Genomic DNA, 22,646 nt, shown 5'->3' with positions numbered 1-22,646 from the left:
TCGATTTTTGAGAGAACTTTAAATGTAATGTAAAATTATAAAAGTCCAGGAGGGGTTTTATTCAGCGTTATTTCGAGTCAGATGATATTTGCTGTGGTGCGACTAAATAATTCCCATCATGTAGAAGTAAAAAAATATGAGCAACGAAGGGTATTGGAAAACTGGCGAAAACTTTACAAGCATTCTAAACACAACTTAAATATATTCTTGGTTCTTTCGGTAAAGTCATGTAGATAGAAAATAAAAATAAAATTTGATTAAAAAATAAGTTAAAATAAAAAACTAAAATATGTGACAAGGTTCATTGCGTCTTACATGAGTAGACAAACTGGCTTACTAAATGTCAAAATATGAAGCGTAGAATATGGTTTTACGTTATTGAAAACAAATAACACACAGATTGTAAGCAATACTATATGCATTTTAAAATGAACAGATTACATTTTAGAAAGCCAAATTACAGTTATTTGTTCCTAGAAAAGCTACCGTAAAGTTTCCTACCAACTGCCTTCTGTCACAATCACTCTGGCACCAAATGCCCCTTAATCGCTATCTACCTCCACATTAATGTTAAACACGTGTTTAATTTTCGCCTCGTCTTTCTAACCCCCTTCCACATTTACATTTAATCGTTAATGCATTCCAAGGCAGCACACCTCAAGTGCCGGCATTTTAACTTTCCCCTTAAGTTATTGCCAGCAAAGAAAAGGGGGGGGGGGGGAAGACGAATTTATCCTGCCACAGGTAAATACCATTTTATATGCAAAACGCAAGTGTGTAAATACAATTAGTCTGCAGCAGATGGCCCCGACATCTGATGTATCCTCTGGCAAATAGATAAACGACATTTTTAAAGCCAGTCCCCCGAGCAATGCCCAAACAGCTTTTGCCAGTGAAAAAAATAATACTTGATGCCCTTGCACACTAACGGTGCTCGAAACGACATCATCAAGTGCACGGGACATCTACCACGCTCGTTCAATGTGCAACACGTAAAGCTAAAGTTGTAGCATTACAACAACAACAAAGCAATTGCAAGTCTTTTTGTCAATCTACTTGTGGATTAATACATTCCCCAACCAGGGGCACAACCACACTTTGGAATTCATCTTCTTGGTTCTTTCGGTAAAGTCACGTAGAAGGAAAATAATAAAATAATAAAAATAAAACATAATAAAATAAAACATAATAAAATAATTCTCACGACGTTTCGTGAGAATTATTTAATTATGTTTTATTTTTATTATTTTATTATTTCCCTTCTACGTGACTTTACCGAAAGAACCAAGAAGATGAATCCCTGCAGTCACGAAAGCTTTAAATCGAAATTTCACACTTTGGAAGTTGGGGGTGTCTGGCTAGTGAATGGTTCCTGGTGGTGATCGGGTCGATTGCAGATGCACAGTGAGCTCCGCACTACACGGGGGAGCAGTGTGCAATGCACGCACATCATTTACATACCATTTGTATATTCACAGGGTAGCATGCGCTGCTGAGGCTGCACACATTACGAAGCAGTGCATGCAATAATGCAGCAATGGATAAATGCATGAATGAATGGCTGAATGAATTAAGGAATGGTTGAATGTGTAAATGGCAGGAAGGATCAATAAATCATCGTGTGAATGAATGATAATGCATCAGTAAATGGATGGATTAAGAAATGAAAAAATGCACGAACGCCTGTTTCGCGTGTGCCTCATGAATGAATGCATTCATATTGTGTTGGTGTCTCTTAGCCCTAACCTAAAATTTGTTGGGGGCGTCTGGACACCAAAGCCTCGTCAGTTATAGGGCTTGTCTGAGCAGGGGCCAGGACCGGTTCAAATATCGCTCGCCATTGATGTTAACCGTGATCGGGAATTGAACTCAGTTGACCGGGTTCCTCGCGCAGTGTGCTAAGCACTGCGGCAAGCAGAGGTCGCAACCGGGTACCCGATACCCGTACCCTACCCCATACCCGGCTACCCGTACCCGGCCGGGTACTGGTACCGGTAGCCGTTTGCGACCCTGGTGCGGCCGGGTATGGGTACGGGTAGGCCGTGAGTCACTGGTGAGTAACCGTTTGTCACTCATTTCCCAACGTCTTGTCTCTTCTCACAATTCAAGTTCCTAGAATCAACCCACCCGCGCCTGCAACATGGCTTCATCCCAGAGGTCGCAATCGGGTACCCGATACCCGTACCCTACCCGATACCCGGCCGGGTACGGGTGGGCCGTGAGTCACTGGTGAGTAACCGTTTGTCACTCATTTCAGGTAGGGTATGGGTACGGGTAGGGAACGGCTACCCGTACCCGGCCTCTGGTGGCAACGCTTCACCCCAATGCTGTGGCATGGCAAGCGATCAATATGTGGGGCACAAGCCTCCAGTTGGGTTGGCCACGATTGGTCAAAGTTTCAGAATTGGAGTCCTCTCCTCATCCAGTCAAAGGAGGTCAATGAGAAGACAACATCTTCCGATTAGACTCTTAGCACGTTTCTACAGAAGTTATTAGCTAACTTAAAGATGCAGCAGCCTATTTTTTCTCTCTTATGGGAGATGGATAGAAATGCTACGGGATATGTGAACACTTTTGCACCACATGTGGTAAAATCATTTGAAAAAATATTATGACATTGCTCAAGGACATGTTTCAAATGACATGGTGCATTTGAGGTAGAGCTTCAATTGTGCAACATAAACAGAACGATTACACAGCGATGCATTACTTATGTACACAATAATAATTAGTTAGACGTAACACGTGGTATTTGTTCAACATACCCGACTCTGCTGATGAGACAATGAAGGTTGAAACTAATACAGAAGTTGCTTTTTTAAACAAAATGCTGCTGGATAATGTTTGTCAGCACAGCTTGTAACCGAATGGAAAAACATATAAAATACAGTATTTATTTTCACGTGAGCAAATGAAGAGAAGCATATTCTTGGTTCTTTCGATAAAGTCACGTAGAAGGGAAATAATAAAAAAATAAAAATTAAACATAATAAAACTTCTCACGACGTTTCGATTGCAACACAAGCAATCATCATCAGGTGTGAAAACTACAGCAAGGAAATTTTAGCTGAAGCGATAACAAGGCTCTGCAGTGCTCTAAACGCTACTGATGAGACCTAGAGTGTCAAAACCAGATCAGCATTTTCTTGCTTAAAAAAATAGTGCTGGATGCAATTCCCCTGTGGAAGGCCTCAGGTGGTGAGATAAACATATTGTTTTACGTGAAGGGATGAACGCAAGTCTCGCTTATTAATCCAAAATTATATAAGCAGACGAAAGTTTGGTGCTAAAAATATATACACAATGCAATATTTTCGTTTCATTAATTATATTCGAGTCCTGTTTTCTGGATATGCATGATTACATTATCTGTTGTGAAACTAAAGCGTGGATGGGAACGCAGCATAGATAAAAGTATTTCTTCTACTCTCCTATTGTCAAGGGCACGCACGTATATGAGCCAGGTTCAATGCCTTCAAAATGTATCTGCCCTGGCATGGACCAATCGACGATACCGAAGAAATGTTTCCTCATTTCACACTGCATGGTCAGGAAGCCTGTACCGATAGTAAAGTGCCGATATAAATGCAAATTAAAAAAATCTGATTAATAAGCAAGCATGAAAATGTCTGTCTTATTGTTTCAAGTCTCTAAATTATCCGAAACAAAAACATTGCCACTCGAACGATGCTGTGCGAAACCACACTTTACTTCATCGGACAATCCAAAGCAGCCCTTTGTGTTAAAAATAATTCATGCTAACAAAATAAAATCTCAATGGAAGATATAAGTTTAATAACATGTTTTGAGAGCTTTCCACATTTGCTATAAGTGCAAGGGAAAAGTGTACTGTTAACCTTTCTTCTGCATGCCTTCTATGCATATTTCATGCGATTATTACGGCACTGAAAACTGCCCTGAGCAGTGATAGCCCTGAGGATCCCCCTGTCTTTTGGGGCTTCCATCCAAATATGCACTGCATCATTGAAAACGTTCAGACAACCTCTGGCATTGGTATATTTGACCGGCTCACACAAAAGGATGGCGGTGGCGACTCCAAAAATGTGTGGGCAGTATATTCATAGGTTTTTTTCGGTAAAGTCACGTAGGTAAAACATCAAAATTAATGAAAATAAAATAAAATAAAAACAAAAATCACGACGTTTTTGTTTTTATTTTATTTTATTTTCATTAATTTTGATGTTTTACCTACGTGACTTTACCGAAAAAACCTAAGAATATGATTCCTTGCAGACACGAAAGCTTCAAATCTAGAATTGTGGGCAGACTCTTCGCAATGTTTGGCAGTCCCCTGACAATACAGTACGACTTAATCCTACGGCATCACATGAGTGAATGTGTTTACTTCAGCACCATCAGCGTCATCAGTCATGGATCGTCCACTACTGGATAAAGGTCTCCCCGAGCTGTTGGCTTTTCACGATCAAGATCTAATTGTTTGGTGGTACTGCATTGGCAGTGGTGCACAGATGCAAACAATAAAAAAATAATTGCCATTGTGCTGAAAAAGAAAATCAATTGGCACATTTGCGCACGCAACAACCTGATGTGTTTGGTTGTGTCGGATTGTGAAGGGTTATCGCTTTTATTCACATGATACCGAAACTATCTAATCCAAAAAAGACACCAATTATGAATCATAATATTGCATGTGAAAGCCTACATGTGGTATATTCAGCTTAACGTCGAATTGTTATTTTCTTTCCCATTGTTTAAGTTACATGTGCAGATGTTTGTTATTAACCTACTTACATACTCACGTATTCTGCTAACATTATTTAACGTTGTGCAGTGGTGTGTGAAAGCACGCTCCTTCCTTTCCCATGCTACTCTCCTTACAGACGGACCCTCAGGAATTGATGGGCCAGCATGCCGGTTAGCCTCAACGCTTACCTTAGGCATCTAATATTATGAATTTGTGCAAAATGTCATGTTACATTAATTGCATACTGTGGTCAGCAGCATGTTACGGGGTGACCTTCTAAGTCTGCATCAGCATCTTGGCCTGACATTTCCGCCCCAGCGACACATTGTATGGGAACTGAACATATGTATCTGAATATTATAAATCACCTAATTAAAGTGAGGCCGTTTTTAAATAATGGAGTCCGCTTTGTTAGCCTTTTCTGTTGCCGTAAAATAACCAAACGTATAGGCACTGGAGTACAGATTAATGCTGTATGTGTTCGGCTATGTCACTGCTACGGGAGGCTATTAATTCAGGGTACAGACACACGTGTACATATGAACGTGATATTGTAAAATAAATAATTATACACGACAAGATTAGGGCAAATCATTTTAAAAAGTTTGCTGTATATTTACTGATTTTTTAAATATATATCTGACGCATAAATGTGTCAGTGAATATAATACACACTTTAAAACATGAGTTTTCAGAGGAAAAAAATTGTATCCCAGCGTGGTGTTCGGGGTTAGGCAAAATGTTGAGCATTTCTGCGATCGAACCTTTGCCGCGGGCTGCTGAATTCCTGAAGATGCCCACGATAGTGTGTGGTGAAAGTTTTCGAGATGAAATACTCAACATGAGGCCTCACCTGGAAGGCCACAATTGGATTACGAATGGCTGTGAAAACCCTCCGTGCTAAGTGAAACATTCACACTGCCACATTTAGTCAACACAACCTATTACCTCCCTGTTGCTGTAGGTAAACCTGTAACCAGTATATCTGTAAATTACAAGCATAACAGGAATACATGAGCAGAGACTCCTACTCCAATGCACCCGACTCACCTTGACATCGTGGTGATTTCAAGCTTTTGGTCGGTACACGTTAACCAATGGAAGACGTAGGACCTGTCTGGTCAACTTGAAAGAGTAGGCCAAAATACCCTTCAAGACGGGCTGCCTAAAGCTATGTTGGGCCGAGACCCTTCTTTGAGAAGTGGCGATAAGACAAAATTTGCAGGGCTGCACCTTTATTCTTACCTTTCATATCAAACAATGGCGCAGGTGGTTTATTCATTACAGACAGAACGGAGACTCCCTTAACATGCTGGCTTGATAACTAATACACGTGTGTAAGAGTGTGTCACGTGTGTGGTAGAGAATGAGTTTGACTGGTGATACACCCCCACCCACCACACACACTCGATCCACATAGCCAAACTGGTAAACCCACTCACAGCAAACTAGTTAAAACATCGTTTTCTCTCCATCTCCTCTGAGCAATTGTGTGTTGTTAGTCAATCATAAGCAATGAATTAATGAGCAACGAATATTGCCTCCTTATTGTTGCAGTTTGCAGATATGAATCTGTTATGGGAATGCCTAAGTTAGAGCTCATGTGCCTTAACGCGATAGCATTAGTCAATGCCACTCATGCCTTTGGAATTGCAAAACGAAGTGTATTAAACGTGGAGTTGATGTCAAGCTGTCGAAGTGCATGCATCTACAATCGACATTTTTTTATTTAAACTCCGACATGTGTTGGGAATTATTGGCAGGAGCTGAGCTACAAATTAAATTGGGGTGGCTTCACATTTTTTAAACGCAATTTTTGTTAAATATGTTCTGTTGTTGAGGTTAAAGTAATGGAAGAGTCGTGGTGGGGGTGGGGCTGTGAGAATTGACATGCCAACGCCATTACGTTTTCTATTGTTGACTCAGCTTGAACAAATGATTAATGAGACAAAACGTTAAGCGGGAGTTTAATTGGGACAAGATCTGGGTGGGTACTTTATAAAATTGCTCTGCCTATATCTCATTAACACGTTTTATTGATTTCGCTTAACTTATATATAACAACTGTTGATAACCATGTATAGGGTGGCATGCACAGCCAACATTTGCTTTCAAATCGGACAATCCTAAACTTACCCATAGCTTGCAAATCCTTTTATTTCCATTTTTTTACAAAGCCAAATTGATTGAGCTAGTAAATTGTGGGTGTAATTAATCACGGGCCTTTTCTTTTTTTATATACAAAACACACACACACAAAATGTTGGCAGAACATTCTGGCCGTCGTTATGAGAAAAGGCATTGTGATCGTGGATCGAACATTGGGTGTTGAGCTCTGGACATTCTCGGGACAAAAGAAGATTTAAGAGAGGGCATATATGACTCACGGTCATTGCAGTAAGCGCCGCTGAAGGAGGTCATGGTGCAATCGCAGGTGAAGGTGGCCCAGTGCTGCACACACATGCCCTGGTTCCCGCAGGAATATTCTTGGCATGTTGTGCTTGGTCCTGTGACGGCACACGTGGGAAACACGGCGAGGAAAGACAACCGCTTCAACGAGTGCGATGACCTGCGCAGTTGTCACGTTGCGGGAAAAAAAACATACTTTCACTTTTATATTACATAACACCCATGGCCTATCCCACCCACCGGTATACATGGGTACATCACAGTTAATCGAGCGGCAGGAGGTATCACAAGCAATAATTTGTAGGGCTGCACGTTTACTTTACACTTAACAACCCATGTAAGAAATTTAACAGCGGGCTTAATTGTTTTTTTCTAAACTATCCACAGAAGTATAGTGATAGGTTTTTACCCTTTCAACTGGTACAAAAACTGACACCTTTATACAAGGCATCATGTTTGCAATAACCACAACACAAGCAGTCAAAATGCAAACAAAAATAAAGAACTCTGATAATGATATGCACTATCCTTGAAGTTGATTGGTCCACACCCGAGACAGCTTTTCTTAGAGCCTAGTCTCCATTGGTGTTGGACCAGATGACGCCAAAAGGCGTACAACTCAAAGACAGCGCACTATCAGAGTATTGAGAGCTCGGGGTAAGCATTTACACTATGATACATCTCCTTTACCAGTGGCAAAATATTGTAATAGGTTTTTACCCTTTCAACTGGTACAAAAACTGACACCTTTATACAAGGCATCATGTTTGCAATAACCACAACACAAGCAGTCAAAATGCAAACAAAAATAAACAACTCTGATAATGATATGCACTGTCCTTGAAGTTGATTGGTCCACACCCGAGACAGCTTTTCTTAGAGCCTAGTCTCCATTGGTGTTGGACCAGATGACGCCAAAAGGCGTACAACTCAAAGACAGCGCACTATCAGAGTATTGAGAGTTCGGGGTAAGCATTTACACTATGAGACATCTCCTTTACCAGTGGCAAAATATTGTAATAGGTTTTTACCCTTTCAACTGGTACAAAAACTGACACCTTTATACAAGGCATCATGTTTGCAATAACCACAACACAAGCAGTCAAAATGCAAACAAAAATAAACAACTCTGATAATGATATGCACTGTCCTTGAAGTTGATTGGTCCACACCCGAGACAGCTTTTCTTAGAGCCTAGTCTCCATTGGTGTTGGACCAGATGACGCCAAAAGGCGTACGACTCAAAGCCAGCGCACTATCAGAGTATTGAGAGCTCGGGGTAAGCATTTACACTATGAGACATCTCCTTTACCAGTGGCAAAATATTGCAATAGGTTTTTACCCTTTCAACTGGTACAAAAACTGACACCTTTATACAAGGCATCATGTTTGCAATAACCACAACACAAGCAGTCAAAATGCAAACAAAAATAAACAACTCTGATAATGATATGCACTGTCCTTGAAGTTGATTGGTCCACACCCGAGACAGCTTTTCTTAGAGCCTAGTCTCCATTGGTGTTGGACCAGATGACACCAAAAGGCGTACAACTCAAAGACAGCGCACTATCAGAGTATTGAGAGCTCGGGGTAAGCATTTACACTATGAGACATCTCCTTTACCAGTGGCAAAATATCGTAATAGGTTTTTACCCTTTCAACTGGTACAAAAACTGACACCTTTATACAAGGCATCATGTTTGCAATAACCACAACACAAGCAGTCAAAATGCAAACAAAAATAAACAACTCTGATAATGATATGCACTGTCCTTGAAGTTGATTGGTCCACACCCGAGACAGCTTTTCTTAGAGCCTAGTCTCCATTGGTGCCGGACCAGATGACACCAAAAGGCGTACAACAGAAGGTGTATTAAAGTCTGTTTGGAGATATATTGGCAAATGGTTATTTTACGGATGATATGCAGATGCATTCCTTCTTGCCATGTAAGTCTAAAAGGTCTTGTTACGCCAGGATGCACAGCAACTGTTTTTCAGACCCAACTTTGCGAGCTGCTTATATACTTCAATGCACGAGCGTTTCGCTGGCTGCGCATGGTTTAAAATAGCGAGCGCTTTGATTTTCTAGGCTGCCTGCAGGCTACAGAGAGGGGGGTCTTGTAATCTTTCAGCTTATTAAAATGCATGTTGACATCGCCAGATATTGTCATCGCTCAGCCGCCACATGGCCTGCTCTTTATAAAAAGGGAAGCGCTTAATGGCATAAAACAACAATGATTCAAAGTGTTCAAATCTGGTTTCATGTCGTAATTATTGATCGTTAACTTTTTTTCTTTTCTTACATTTTCATCGCAAATTGCGTCTTGGGGATTTGTTCTTGAATGACAATCAAGCGGCCTGCGATGAGCTCTGAGCAGCAGAGTCAACGGTGAATGGAGGTGGTTGCAGCATGTTGTTATTATTTTATGCCACACGGCTGCAAATCTGTTAACGATTCCGAAGGTAGAGAGTAACTGATGTGTAGCTCAACGTAACAGGGGTTTAAGAGTTTATCGCTGATTCCCACATGAAATGTCCTTATTGCCCAGGACAATGTCAAGTTAGTCACCTATCATGATTATCATCACCATCGCCAGCCACGACCAATCCACCGCTGGATGATCGTCTCTACGATGGAATGATCCACTGCGCACCTGCACAACGAGCGTGTTTCATCACTCCATCTCCTTAGTGGATGTACTCTCGGACGCATTCTACACATTCGCTGTCAACATCATGATATTTGACCATCGTGCATCGTCTCATCCAGCAGTGTGTTTTGCTCAAACAAGTATCCACTTATTTTTCTGACCAATTTAAATGGTGTATTTAACCTGTGTGGCTTATTTATTTCATGTGTTCCTCCTCCTGTCTCTCAAATGCAACTCCAAGCATCCATGAAGTGGAACAAAAACCGAGGGGCAGCACAAACCCTTCATATTTCTGTTCCACCTTATTTGCCCATGACCTTGTTTCTGAACCATAATCTCATTCATCATATAGCAAAAAAGCATATGGGTGTTTTTGCAAATCGTACCCAAAACGTCAAATTATGGTCAAAGTACTCCGAAGGACTCCAGTAAACACCAAGTCGTGGCCCAGTTTTAACATTTTACATTAAAAAAATTCCTATTGAACAGCACAATTTCAATTACTTCCTGCTGAGAAAGAGATCATTTTAGTTCTCAAATGTAAAACGTGTATTTGTCTTTTTATTACGTATGTCCTGAATGCACAGCATACAAATAGTGGCGATGAGTACATTTTTAATGTTTTTAATTTATTTTGACATCATCATTATATTTTTTTCTTTATAACTTGTCTAGCGTAACAAAAGGATGAATGTAAAAGAAACAAATTAACAAGTTTTCACTACTAACCTGGAACAATAACAAAAAAGCATTCACTTTAAATGCACATTACAATATTATGCAATACTTCAAAAAAAACATGCAACAAAACAAACAAAAAATGTATCCTGCGGTGCATTCATGCTACTAATAAACATGAAAGCAGTGTGGGCCAGCAAGTCATTTTATAACGTTTAATTCATCTCTGCACTCCGCTTGGCCTACCCAGGCACACCATTATTGTGCAGTTTATTTCTATATTGTCACATAATTTTATTCAGCATTTCAATTCCCCATTGTGCATTGGCTTTTAAATTGACATTGTCAATAAACAGGAAAACAAATGTTCATGAGATTGGGCCACGGCAATGCAACAGCAATTAATCACAATTGTTTTGACATATAGATGATGAAGAAAAAATAAAGTCTGCCATATTTGCAATTAAAAATGAATCAAACACAAAAGCTAAAACTATTTTAAAGTGCTTAAGATGAAGTACTTTCCTGTCCAGCAAAAAAAAGTTAGGCTTTATGCTTTATAATACAATAGTTACATTTGTCATAGGGCAATTAATGTGAAATAAGTATTGATGTTTTTAGGTTAAAGTAATTTCGTTGGTTTTATATAAATATAAAAGGAAAGATAAATTGTGTTGTGGCTGTTGAGAAGTCAAAACGTGCATGCTCACTGGTACAATTGGGATGCTTTAGATTAATTATTACTGGTAAGGAACATATTTAAAATGAGACTAATAAAAGGTGAATACAACTGGTATTTTCTCTGGCATACCTTTGGGGGTCGATGAGCGATTGGGTGTCATTAGATTAATGCTCCGGGTATAATGATGCACGCAATAATCAACTGATACCGATTCTTAAGCTTGCGATGCATGTCGCCAATCGTGGTCGTAATCATAGATCGGGTTTAATACACGCATATGTTGTATTTAATGGGATCACATGACCCTCTCCAGCCACTAGAGGCTCCAGCCACATTCACCAAAATGTAAAAACAATTAGAGTTATGACTTTAAACCCCCCGCCCACCTCCTACGCATTTCACAAGTAGTACTAATCGCATATCTGCATTTCCCATAAATATGCTAAATTCCTCTTGATATGCAAATCATTTTGTCAAGGTGCTCTTCCCCCTCCATCCCAGCTTAAATAGACGCTCCAAGCCTGGGGTGTGTCATTCAGACTCTGTCTTCTCGACAGACCTGTTCGGACGGCTGCTTGCATTGTGGCCAAAACGTTGTGAGAATGATTTTATAATGTTTTATTTTTATTATTTTATTATTTCCATTCTACGTGACTTTACCGAAAGAACCAAGAAGATGAATTACAGTATTTATTTATATATATGTTGATCGAATACACGTGTTTTTGTTGTTGGTCTTCCCAACTGAATTCCCAGTATGCTCTCGGCATGCATCCGGAAATCTCACAGATCACTGCAACTCCGAGCGTCAAGGAAATGTACATGAACGCCGATGGAAGTGGCTTTTTTTTTACTTTCCATGAAAGTGCTTGCCCTTTCCACAAACCCCTGATTTGAGACTGGTATTTGTCGCACAATAGTCAAACAGATACGTTACGTTCTCCAGAGATGAAAAGCCAAATGTTTATATCACGTGTTTTTTTTCTTCACACAATCATTCGCGACAATGCTAAGACCGTCAGCTTGCTACAACGGAGAACCCGATTAATATTCATCAGCGGCTGCCTGAACTTCAGCGGTGGGTCTCGGAGGTAACACACCTCCGATCAGCATGGTTGGCGATTTACGGTGCAAAAAAAGTTCAACATACGTACATACAAATGACCCTCTGAGACAACTGGCCACTGCAGTAAAAAAAAACAATTCTTAAATAAAATTGTGACCTTGAATCGTGAACAATTTGTCTAATCATGAGGGAGAGGGAGCAGATAATTCGCGATTCCCCTCTTTAATGCTCTTGAACAGATGCACAGTTAAGCCTTTTTGGAAGCACCATCGCAATGACAGCATCTAACTGCGTGAAACTTTTGTCCGAGTACATTATTGCTGTTATGGTAGTGGAGGGTGAAGGGCATTGTCACAGTGCCAACAAGAGTAACTTCCACCCCCATTAACTCGTGCGGTGGCAATAACCAGCCAATGATTAAATGTGGCATCTGGGTTGTTGCAGTGCGCTGTCGGCACCACGGTGGTGAGATGTCAACTCCCTCTTCTGGTATGCTGGGTCACGGGTTCGATCTCGACCCTGACGCCTGTATATTTAGAGTTCTGCATTCGGCTGCTGTGAATTTACCACGTGGTAAGCCACTTCGTTGAGCTATTATTTGTGGCCAAGTCGCTTCTGTGGGCCTTACCTGGTAAAAAAAAAATTGTAGTTGCTGTCATATCAGTGGGTGAGATTGTGAAATCCTAGTGTTACATTTTAGTGACGAAAGTATTCGTCAATGAGGTGGATTTAAATTTGATTTTACTTTCGTCAACGATCGCCCGCGAGTGAATGAAAATGATCGACCGTGGGTATTGCGATGAATATCCACCGAAGATGTGAGCATGACCGACTATGACGAGGCGTAATTGGCTAGCCTGAAGGAGGAAGCCGAATGATATGGTTTAGTATTATTATCAGAGACTGCAACGCGGAGCAAGACCAAAATGTTAATTGGCTATATTAAACGCATAAAAAGGTTTTCTGAGTAAACTGATTGGCTCACCTATTAATATTGGTTGGGGAGTGGGGTGGGGGGAGATTGAGTGCCCCTCACACAAATATATAAAAACTAAAAGTGAACTAAATCTGTGAATGCATTTGTCGACTAGACTAAGAGAATGACCAAGAGATACCCATATACTAAGACTGAGCCAAATACACAGGTTGTTGCTGACTGGACAGGTAAATACATAAATCGATCACCATATTAACACAAGTGGAAAACAAGCCGAGGTCACAACTTTTAATTTCCTTTCCTGTGCAATCAGAAAAATACAGCGGACAGACTAACTCACTCAAAAATTTATCACATATCAATCGGCACACACACACGTACATATACCTGCCAGCTTCTTCTCTTCACCTCAGGCCAGCTCCCCACTCTCTGCCATGTCCCCCCCCCGCCAATCCCTCCCCCCAGCATGGGCCGCAAACAAGCTACCCCCGGGCGCCACGGTGGCGAGATGTTAACTACCTCACCTGGTATACAGGAGGTTCTGGGTTCGATTTCGACCCTGACACCTGTATATTTGGCGTTTGTCTGTTCTCCCCGCGGTCGCGTGGATTTTTCTCCGCGTCCTCCGGGTTTTTCCTCCGCATTTAGAAACACGCATTTAGAGTATTTGGCTGCTACAAATTTCCACATGATGATAAGCCACTTCGTTGAGCTATCATTTGTAATAGCCAGGTCGCGTCTGAAAAAGAGCTTGTATAGCTCAGTGGGCCTTACCTGGTAAAATTAAATGTAAAAAAACGTGTTGCGTGTTAGTTTGGTTTTGATTGGGGGGGGGCGGGGTGTCGCACCTTCACAGCCGCGTTCGATCTCGTTGACCTTGTAGCTCGCCTCCTTCAGCAGGTCCGGCAGGCGTCCGTTGAGATCGAGCGACGCCAGGCAGCCTTGGTAGCCCTCGCGCGACGCCACCAGCTTGGGCAGCTTAGCGTACATGCTCTTCTCCAAGCCGCCGATGAACAAGTCCCCTGTCGAGAGAAACGGACGAGAGTTGCTTTGAAAGGCTTTTCGCGGGTATGCTGCAGAGGAATGGCTCTCTCCCCCGTGTCGTGTTCTCAGGTTTGCTTGGTACGTGTCCATCTGGCGCGATGTCCGACATTTTGCTCCGCGCGATGGAATTCAGTTGCCTGAAAGAGCTCCCAGCACGTAGAGCGATTCGTCGGACGTCGTGCTGGACAACGCGCGATACGACCAAAATACACATCGGAGAGGCGTTTAAAGCCATTAGCTGCTGTCTAATGCGGTTTTCTCTTGCAACTCACTGCAGCGTACTTGAGTACAGGTCAGCCCTTTGTATAAAAAGGTGAAGGTGCAGCCCTGCAATTTATTGCTCACGTCACTGCTTGCAGACATTTAGGCAACTATGCATTTACATTTAACTGTCAAATTTTAAACAATGTAAAGGCACAGTGTTGTATGAATGCCTCCACGAAATCACAATTTCAATGGTTTCTTCACGTACATTGAGCATTAACAGAAATAGTGTGCTGTATTATAAATAGGATAAAGGTGCAGCCTTGAAATTGCATGCTCACTCCAATGCTGGTGGAAGGGCCTCCGCTCGGGAGAGCTCTAGAGAGCCCCATCTAGAGGGTATTTGGCCTACTCATCCACAGTGGCCAGACATCGTGGGAGATGAGAGAGTATCCACACTTTACCCCACCACACGTGAACCAACTATGGTGTCCGTATGTATGTTGAACTTATTTCGCACCGTAGGTAGCAAAACTGTGCTAATCGGTGGCGTGCCCATTTATACAGCTCAGCCCTTGGTATTGTTTATTCACGTTATAATTATAGGCATTACGAAAACCTCCTGATTATTATCTGTGTGTGTAATGCGTGGGATATGTTATTGCATTTCAGCTTTGGGTTTGTCTGTATTTACACTGTTCAAGCCAGTGATTAGCTTCTAAATAGAATGAAACTCCAGTACGAACAATCTCACTTTAACATAATAGCAGTGCCGATAACCATAATGTATAACACAAAAATATGGAAACGAGATGTTGGAAAAGCTCGAAATATTTTGCAAAAAATCTAAAAAAATGCAATGCATGAGACGAACCCAACACGAATGTGAAACGGAAAAGACGATTATCTGACACAAATCATCCATTTCATGAATGCGTACATTTTTCAACCCCCTTCCCCCACAGGACATTAAATGTGACTCAAATTGAAAATATTTGCCCCAAATTTTGAATATTGCAGTGCTCATTTGTGACAAGCACATTAAAGCAGACATATCCTATTTATCTGGTGCTTTGTTTCCAGCTATTTCTGCCCCCCCCCCCCCCCACTATTTATTAATCCCTGAGACAAGAAATATATCGTTTAAATAAATACGTAAACGCCCGTCTGTGTAAATACGTACAACTTTAAGTTTTAATTGCAGTGAAAAGAGACAGGCCAAGGGCAGCATAAACATTATGAGCAGGCTTGCAATTGATAATAGACAAACCATCAATGTGTAAACAATTGTGTGAGTCTAAACTAAACTATAAAACTAAACAATTTTTTTTATTTTACCAAGTAAGGCCCACTGAACTGAATATCTCTTTTTCAGAAGCGACCTGGCCACAAATGATAACCCAACGAAATGGCTTATCATGTGGAAATTTACAGCAGCCAAATATTCTAAACGCATGTTTATAAATGAGGACGGAATAACCGGAGAAAAATCCACGCGACCACGGGGAGATCGGACATGCAAATTCCAAATACTGTATACAAGTGTCAGGGTCGCGACCAAACCCATGACCTCCTGTATAGCAGGCGCGGTAGTTTTAAGGGTTAACGGTAACACGCTGTACCACTTATTTGTCACCACGGGGCAGCTTTACCACCTGTCAAAATGAAAGACTGTCAAATTTCTCTCTCTCTCTCGCCTGTTTTTAGTCTGACAGATGTTTAATTTGGAGAGTCAATCACGGGAACAGGCACTTCATTATTAAGATTGAAATGCCACACAATGAAGAGTGAAAAGTGGTCGTAATGTGAACTCCTTGAAACCCGTGGTACCTTGCATTTGAATGAAAATCTCTTAGGGGGGAGTGGGGAATATGGTCGACAACCTGTAAAATATATATTTTATAATGGGTGGATTTCCAAATGCAATCGTTTGTTAAGGAACCAACTCAAGCTAAACATGTGATAAGCTTTGACAAAATGGCTTAAAATTAAGAGTTTTTGAAATTGAACTATTTTCACTGTGCTTGCCCTTGCACCGAGATAATAAACATGCCACTTGTATAAATAAGTACACGGGAGTGGGGAAAAATATATAATTTGTATTCTTGAACATGTCTTAGCATTAAAAGCTGCAGTTTGTAATTAGAGATGGAAGGATAGAGTGAATATTCCCTGAGCAGTCAAAGAGAGGGCGCCAACAAGAATGACGCGCACAAAGCTGCTGGTAAGGTGCCACATGAGGTGTTCTGGACAGGGAGCAGCAGTGGTGGGCCGATACAATCAGCAATGCACCGAGGCCTCCTGGGCCAGCCAAATCCAATTACCCCAGCGCACAATGAGTGACCAATTCTTGGTAGCGCATTACGCTGAATAGCGCTGTTTACATGGTGTGACATGTACGGGTTCTGCTGAAATGCATGTTATTACGGTGGCTATGTGAAAATTGTGGCAAACGGTTTGTGAAATGTAAAAAAATAAAATAAAGATGATTCGTACGTGTATACACAGCACCGATGAGATATATACACGCATAAACACTCACGGTGAGATGCGGAAAGTGGCACACATGAGGTAGGGAACATACGCAGGTTAGAGACATCACATTGTACGTATGTATGTTGAACTTCTTTTTCACTGCACGTAGCCAATAGTGATAACTGGAGGTGCGGGGGAAAGGGCGCGGTGCAGTGACCGTCTTTGTTCGATGGATAGCCAAAAGCCGCTGCGAGTTTGCGTGATGGTTTACGCTCTTTGACAAGAAAAGTAAATAGGTTTCAGCAGGACACATGGCCAGTGGTTGAGACTAACGATGGAGTTGCAGTCAAAGGCGGGAACATGCCTGGGAGGATGTCTATTGTGGTGACGGAGCCATCAATTGAAATCTACTCACGGTGCAGGTGCCAAATAGATTGTTGCATCGCAAAAGCGTGAGATATAGCAGCAGTTTGTTGAATATCATCCAGCAGTGGATAACGGCTGATGATAATGATGACAGGAAGCGACATTGCCATTACTCTGCCACATGACATTGTTGCCAATATTTCGTGACATTTTTGGAAACTTGTACATACGGGACCAAACTATAAATAGATGCACAAATTGTACATGTACTGTATACAATATATGCACACAACATACACAAACAAATATATAAAGTACGAGGAATAGCATACGAAGTTACGTATTTTGGAAATAAGCTAAATCAAATACATGTTTAAAACGTTTCACTACCAGGGAGAGAAATATTTCTATATTAAATATCAGCTTCTCTTCAGGATTCAACATAAAATAAGGGCAACCCTGCCTAAATTGACACATTTATTTTCCGTCACAATAAAATAACACTTGCTTCTACATATCACTACATACGCATTCATTACTATTGGTTATAGTGAAGTGCAATACAATATCTTTGGTTATATTGAAGTACAATTTGTGTCACTTGGAGGAACGATGGCCGATGTTCTGGAAAAGTGATGGGAGTGGCAGGAAAGGAATGGAGTGCGTGAAAGAATGCGTTAACCCAGGAGACGGAGCGATGGAATTGTCTCGCGAGCAAGTGCGGAATGGAGGGTGACATTGCTGGATCAGAGGAGGTGGAGGTGGCTTAGGGGAGCCTTCATACAACAGTGGATTGACCATGGCTGACGATTATGACACATATATGCACCAATGGGAATAATAATAAAATGTTCGGCATACAGTTAATTACATGTAATGCTTGCAGTTTTTTTTTCCCGTGGGGAATGGAACGTTTACGCAATTGCTGCAGAGTAGAGACATCTAGTGGAGATGATGTAAATGACATTCACACGCAATTTTCATGAACGAACTCCATCTTGTGGACTGAAACATGATCGGGAGGAAGCCATTTGGCGTTCATTTAACGCTGAATTAATGCTCTCTGGTTTAGATGCAAGTGTTCATGTTGTTGTCAAGCGATTACACTGCTTTATGACAACTGCAGTTCTGCCGCATGTCTTTTATGACAAGGGGCACAGATGAGGTCAAACAGAATGAGAAACATTGCCTTGTTACAGTGCTGCGATTTGTGAGAAATTATTTTAAACAATCTTCATTTTATCCCTAATGGGCTATCGATGTTGTTATGAGACAAAGTATCCATCCGGATCTATCGCCAGGCAGTGTAACTCTACGTGCTTGAGAATGGCCCACCAAAGTGGATATGACAGAGCTACCTCTGAGATACTTTCAAGTGACCTCTGGTCCATGCTATCGAGGGCAGCAATTTCCCACCCTCTTTGCATCTAAGAGCAGCGATCATTGGCAGACAGTGCAACCAATATTTTTTCATTCTCAGAGCTGACATGTAGCCAAATTAAGTGCAAAACTAAATTAAATATGGGCTTTTTTCATGCAGTCATTTGTTGACGGGGCTTGTCAATTTGGCCTTCTAGTTTTGACTACTTCCCAGGATCTCAGTGGCGCTGGCTCTCGCTGTTCTGAACCCTGAGTCACAGGCCAACTGCCATGAACAGCATAATAAGCTGGCAAATTAATAATATTTTTTTTACCAAAATGGAAGACCACATTTTGATCACTAAATATGATTAACTGGAATATTATGGTTAATTAATTGTACGAAATCTATGTTTTTGTATGGAGTAAAAAATATATATATTAAAATGTCATGCTGCTTTGTGCCAACGCAATGCACTGATGTCTGTTTGCCACCAGTTTTGTATATTTATATATTTTTTATAGTTACCATGATATTTGCCAGGATGGAGGCAATTAAATTAACAAATGTAGAATGTTTCCACTGATAGTAAAGTATACTACACCTCCTACACCCGGGGTAACTTCTACAAAAAGGCCCTCCAGGACTAGTTGTAGCATCTGATTTAATTAAGTCAACTTTTAAACTCAAGCTCCCCAAGTTGTGCACCGTCTGCTGACCTGGCGAGAATCTTTACCTGCTGTGACTGGCACTCGTGGCTGAATATTTCCGAGCTTAACCAATTATTCGTGAGGTCATTAATAACCCCAGTTGAAATCTTTAAAAAAAAAATTGCAGATGAGAATACTTTTAGAAAAATTAAAATGTTATATTTCTTGTCTCCCTCTGGGATTAAAACTCTAGATCGCAAATGTACTGGCTTGGTGCTCTGATAGCAGAATTGTCCTTCTGAGCTTGAGCCAGCCCGGCACTTGTTACTAATCAACCACCAATATTACCCACACCCCTCCCCCTTCTCCCATCTTCACTTAAAATATCCTGCCTTTAATTAGGAATTAACAAGCTTTCATTCTTTCTCTGAGGAACTCCACAGTGGGCCCTGATGCATTAGGAAAACCACAGCTGTCGTGCACTTTTGTAAGTAACAAATACAAATGTAAAGGCCACCTTTGAGGTCAAGGTTTCTGGCGCCGTTGACGTTTTGCGACACAGTCTGGGTGTCGACCTTGAGGGTGTGAATATTGTTGTTGTCTCTGGAGATGATCACGTTGTGCCACCGGTTGTCGTTGAGAACCCGCTTGGAGTTGTCTCGGATGAGGTCCTGCCCGTTTCCCAGGTCAAATATGTAATGGATGTGCCTGTCCGACAAAGCAAAAAACAACAAACCAAAAAACACATTTATGTAATTTCATGCCACTGATAGCAGACGACCCGATGATAGAGAGACCACTACAGGGCACCTCTGGTGGATATTTGGAGTACTCTTCCACAGTACATTAATGTAACAGCTATTAAAGCTATATTATATTAAATTGTATAAAGTATACAGGAACCTCTCTCCAAACAGGTACAGTATTTATAAAGAGTTCAAATACAAATTTCAAACCAACACATTCATCCAATTTGTATCTTCATAACTATGCTGTTCAAAATGCATTCGTGCAGAAAAACAGTTTTTCATTCGCTTTCTTTTTTTTCTTGCTGCGATGTTCGGCGACGCGCGTTAAATTTTATTTTCTCAGCAACTGGATCAAGTCCGCTCACCCTCGCCACACACACACACAAAAGCCCCGGCTCGCTTCACGCACACGCAAAGCTCCATGGACCTCATCATCACAGTCACGGAGGCATTCGTCTAGCATTGGCCAAACTGCCAATCACCGAACCACTTACACGGCAGCCGCGCTCGTGTTGCCGGGATGCAATTTTTTTTTAGGTCGCGATACGATATCAAATTTCGCCGCACAACGATTAAACACGAAATCGGTTTCCTATATGTTTGTAACTGTAGTTCACAATTTCACGGCGAATATCTGTGCACTTTGCCACACTTCCTGCATCATAATAATTGCTGATGATATACAACTTTATTTAGGGTATTAAGTTTATCATTTCATAAAGAGTTTAGAAAGGTTATAAAAGGTTGAATAAAAATAACATGAGGGACGTAATCACAATGATGATTTTTTTGCCAAAAAAACCATGCTGTTATTATGGGCCTCATCGTATGCTACATCGTAGTATGTGTTTGGGAGGCAGGGTTGTGCCTCTAGCACCTTTCTATCTGGAGGTGACATGATCTCCCCCTGTTCTGCATAGGGGGGGGTCCTCCATGGTTTTCCCAGTTTCCACCCATAGCTAAAAAAAAACCCACATACAATATAACTGGTATAGGCCAAACATCCCAATGCTGAAAAACTCCCTTCAAATTTCTCAATTGGGATTACATGCAGCAACATTGCCTCCTTGTGCAAAAACTTGGCAGGACCGTGTTGAAAAATCAAGATTTTAAAAAGAGTCTTGAGAACTGCTCTTTGTGTTTAGTTTGTTATCCTTACCCCGCACCTTCGATTAGCATGGGTTGGCTACGTACGGTGCGAAAGAAGTTCAACATACATACATTTAGATCAGTGGTTCTTAACCTGGGTTCGATCGAACCCCAGGGGTTCGGTGAGTCAGTCTCAGGGGTTCGGTGGAGGTTAAGACACACACCCGACTCATATGATTGTGCAACAGTAAAACATATACCTATGTTTTGAATTTGAAAAAATCACATTTCATTTTTCCAATTAATAAGGGTTCGGTGAATGCGCATATGAAACTGGTGGGGTTCGGTACCTCCAAAAAGGTTAAGAACCACTGATTTAGACTGAGTGTAGCTCTCCCAGGTAAACAAACGCATCGATAATAATATTGTGGCAACCCTCGCCACCACGCCGCACCGCCACTGCCCTCAGCCTACCCTTTGACAAGCTCAACAGCGATGTAGTCATTGGCGTCGCCGCTGTTGTAGAGGATGAGCCCGTCGCTGGACGTGCTCTTGAACTGGAAGAAGAGGTACATGGAGGTGTAGGCCTGCAGGGTGGCCAGCGTCAGGTAACTGCCACGCGTCTTGAAGATGATTGGGTCGGCGATGATGGTGCGCATGCCGAACCGCGCGTTCAGCTCGCAGTAGCGGATGTCGCCGTTGCGACACAGGTCGATGTAGGCCATGCCGTTGAAGACGACGTTCTGCAGGTGGCCCATGAAGTTGGAGGGCATAACGGAGGTGTATCGGCGCTCTGTCATGATGCCCGTCTCGATGTTGTGAAACTCAAGGCGGGTGTGGTCGCCGTCCATGAGGCCTATTAAGCAAAGGGAAACAAATAATCAATTATGGAGTGGTATCAATTTTACAAGGACAACACAAACCTGTATTATTATTCGATGTACAATTATGTTATATTACTGTCTTGTACAATACTTGTATTGTTATTGTATACTAAATGCATTGAACATTGATTTAATTGATTTGATATTACGAAATGTTATTCTATACTATTAAATGTATTGTTATAGAATAATATCGCAAATATTATAGACTGAATAAGTAAATGTTGAAAAATATTAAGAACTGTTCAAATATTGTTCTAAATTATTTTATAACCCTGCGATGTAAAGTTAAATGACAATGCGTTCTTAAACTGGCAACAAAAACTTAATTTAAAACGGCACACTTTACCATCGGCTGAAGTCCCATCCACAGTAAGCTTGAGAGTTTTGCCACGCCGGATTACTTGAACTGTATGCCACACATTATCATTGAGGTGTTTTCCAGCATACAATATCTCTGGGCCTTTGCCTGTAAAAAATAAAATAGATCATTAGTGCTTTTGAAAAGTTTAGCCCCCTAAAGGAGCATTTCAATGTAAAGGCAAATTAGACCGATTAATAACCTTCTTTGTAATTATTTTTTTAATGGCATTTTAAGCCTCTATTTTTGTAACTTCGTCAATCTTGCGCTTACTTTCTGCTGAATGTGGCATTACGTTCCGCAATGACATGCGTA

The 22,646-nt window shown here is 41.3% G+C and overlaps 1 protein-coding gene across 2 annotated transcripts in view; it reads right to left on the bottom strand.

Annotated features, from left to right (window-relative positions):
* LOC144729733 (neurexin-1-like) overlaps positions 1-22,646 on the bottom strand; it is a 379,724-nt gene that overhangs the window by 197,011 nt on the left and 160,067 nt on the right. For both annotated transcript variants that reach the window (XM_078610192.1, XM_078610189.1), the window contains exons 8-12: positions 22,320-22,439; positions 21,561-21,942; positions 19,766-19,956; positions 13,998-14,171; positions 7,114-7,233 (exon numbers count right to left, since the gene is read on the bottom strand). In XM_078610192.1, the coding sequence (XP_078466318.1) occupies positions 7,114-7,233; positions 13,998-14,171; positions 19,766-19,956; positions 21,561-21,942; positions 22,320-22,439 (987 nt within the window). The remainder of the gene's footprint in view (positions 1-7,113; positions 7,234-13,997; positions 14,172-19,765; positions 19,957-21,560; positions 21,943-22,319; positions 22,440-22,646) is intronic.

Source organism: Lampetra planeri, chromosome 33, assembly GCF_965212315.1.
Source record: "Lampetra planeri chromosome 33, kcLamPlan1.2.h2, whole genome shotgun sequence".
In the NCBI taxonomy this organism is placed as follows: domain Eukaryota; kingdom Metazoa; phylum Chordata; class Hyperoartia; order Petromyzontiformes; family Petromyzontidae; genus Lampetra; species Lampetra planeri.
This window is presented reverse-complemented; position numbering and strand designations above follow the sequence as displayed.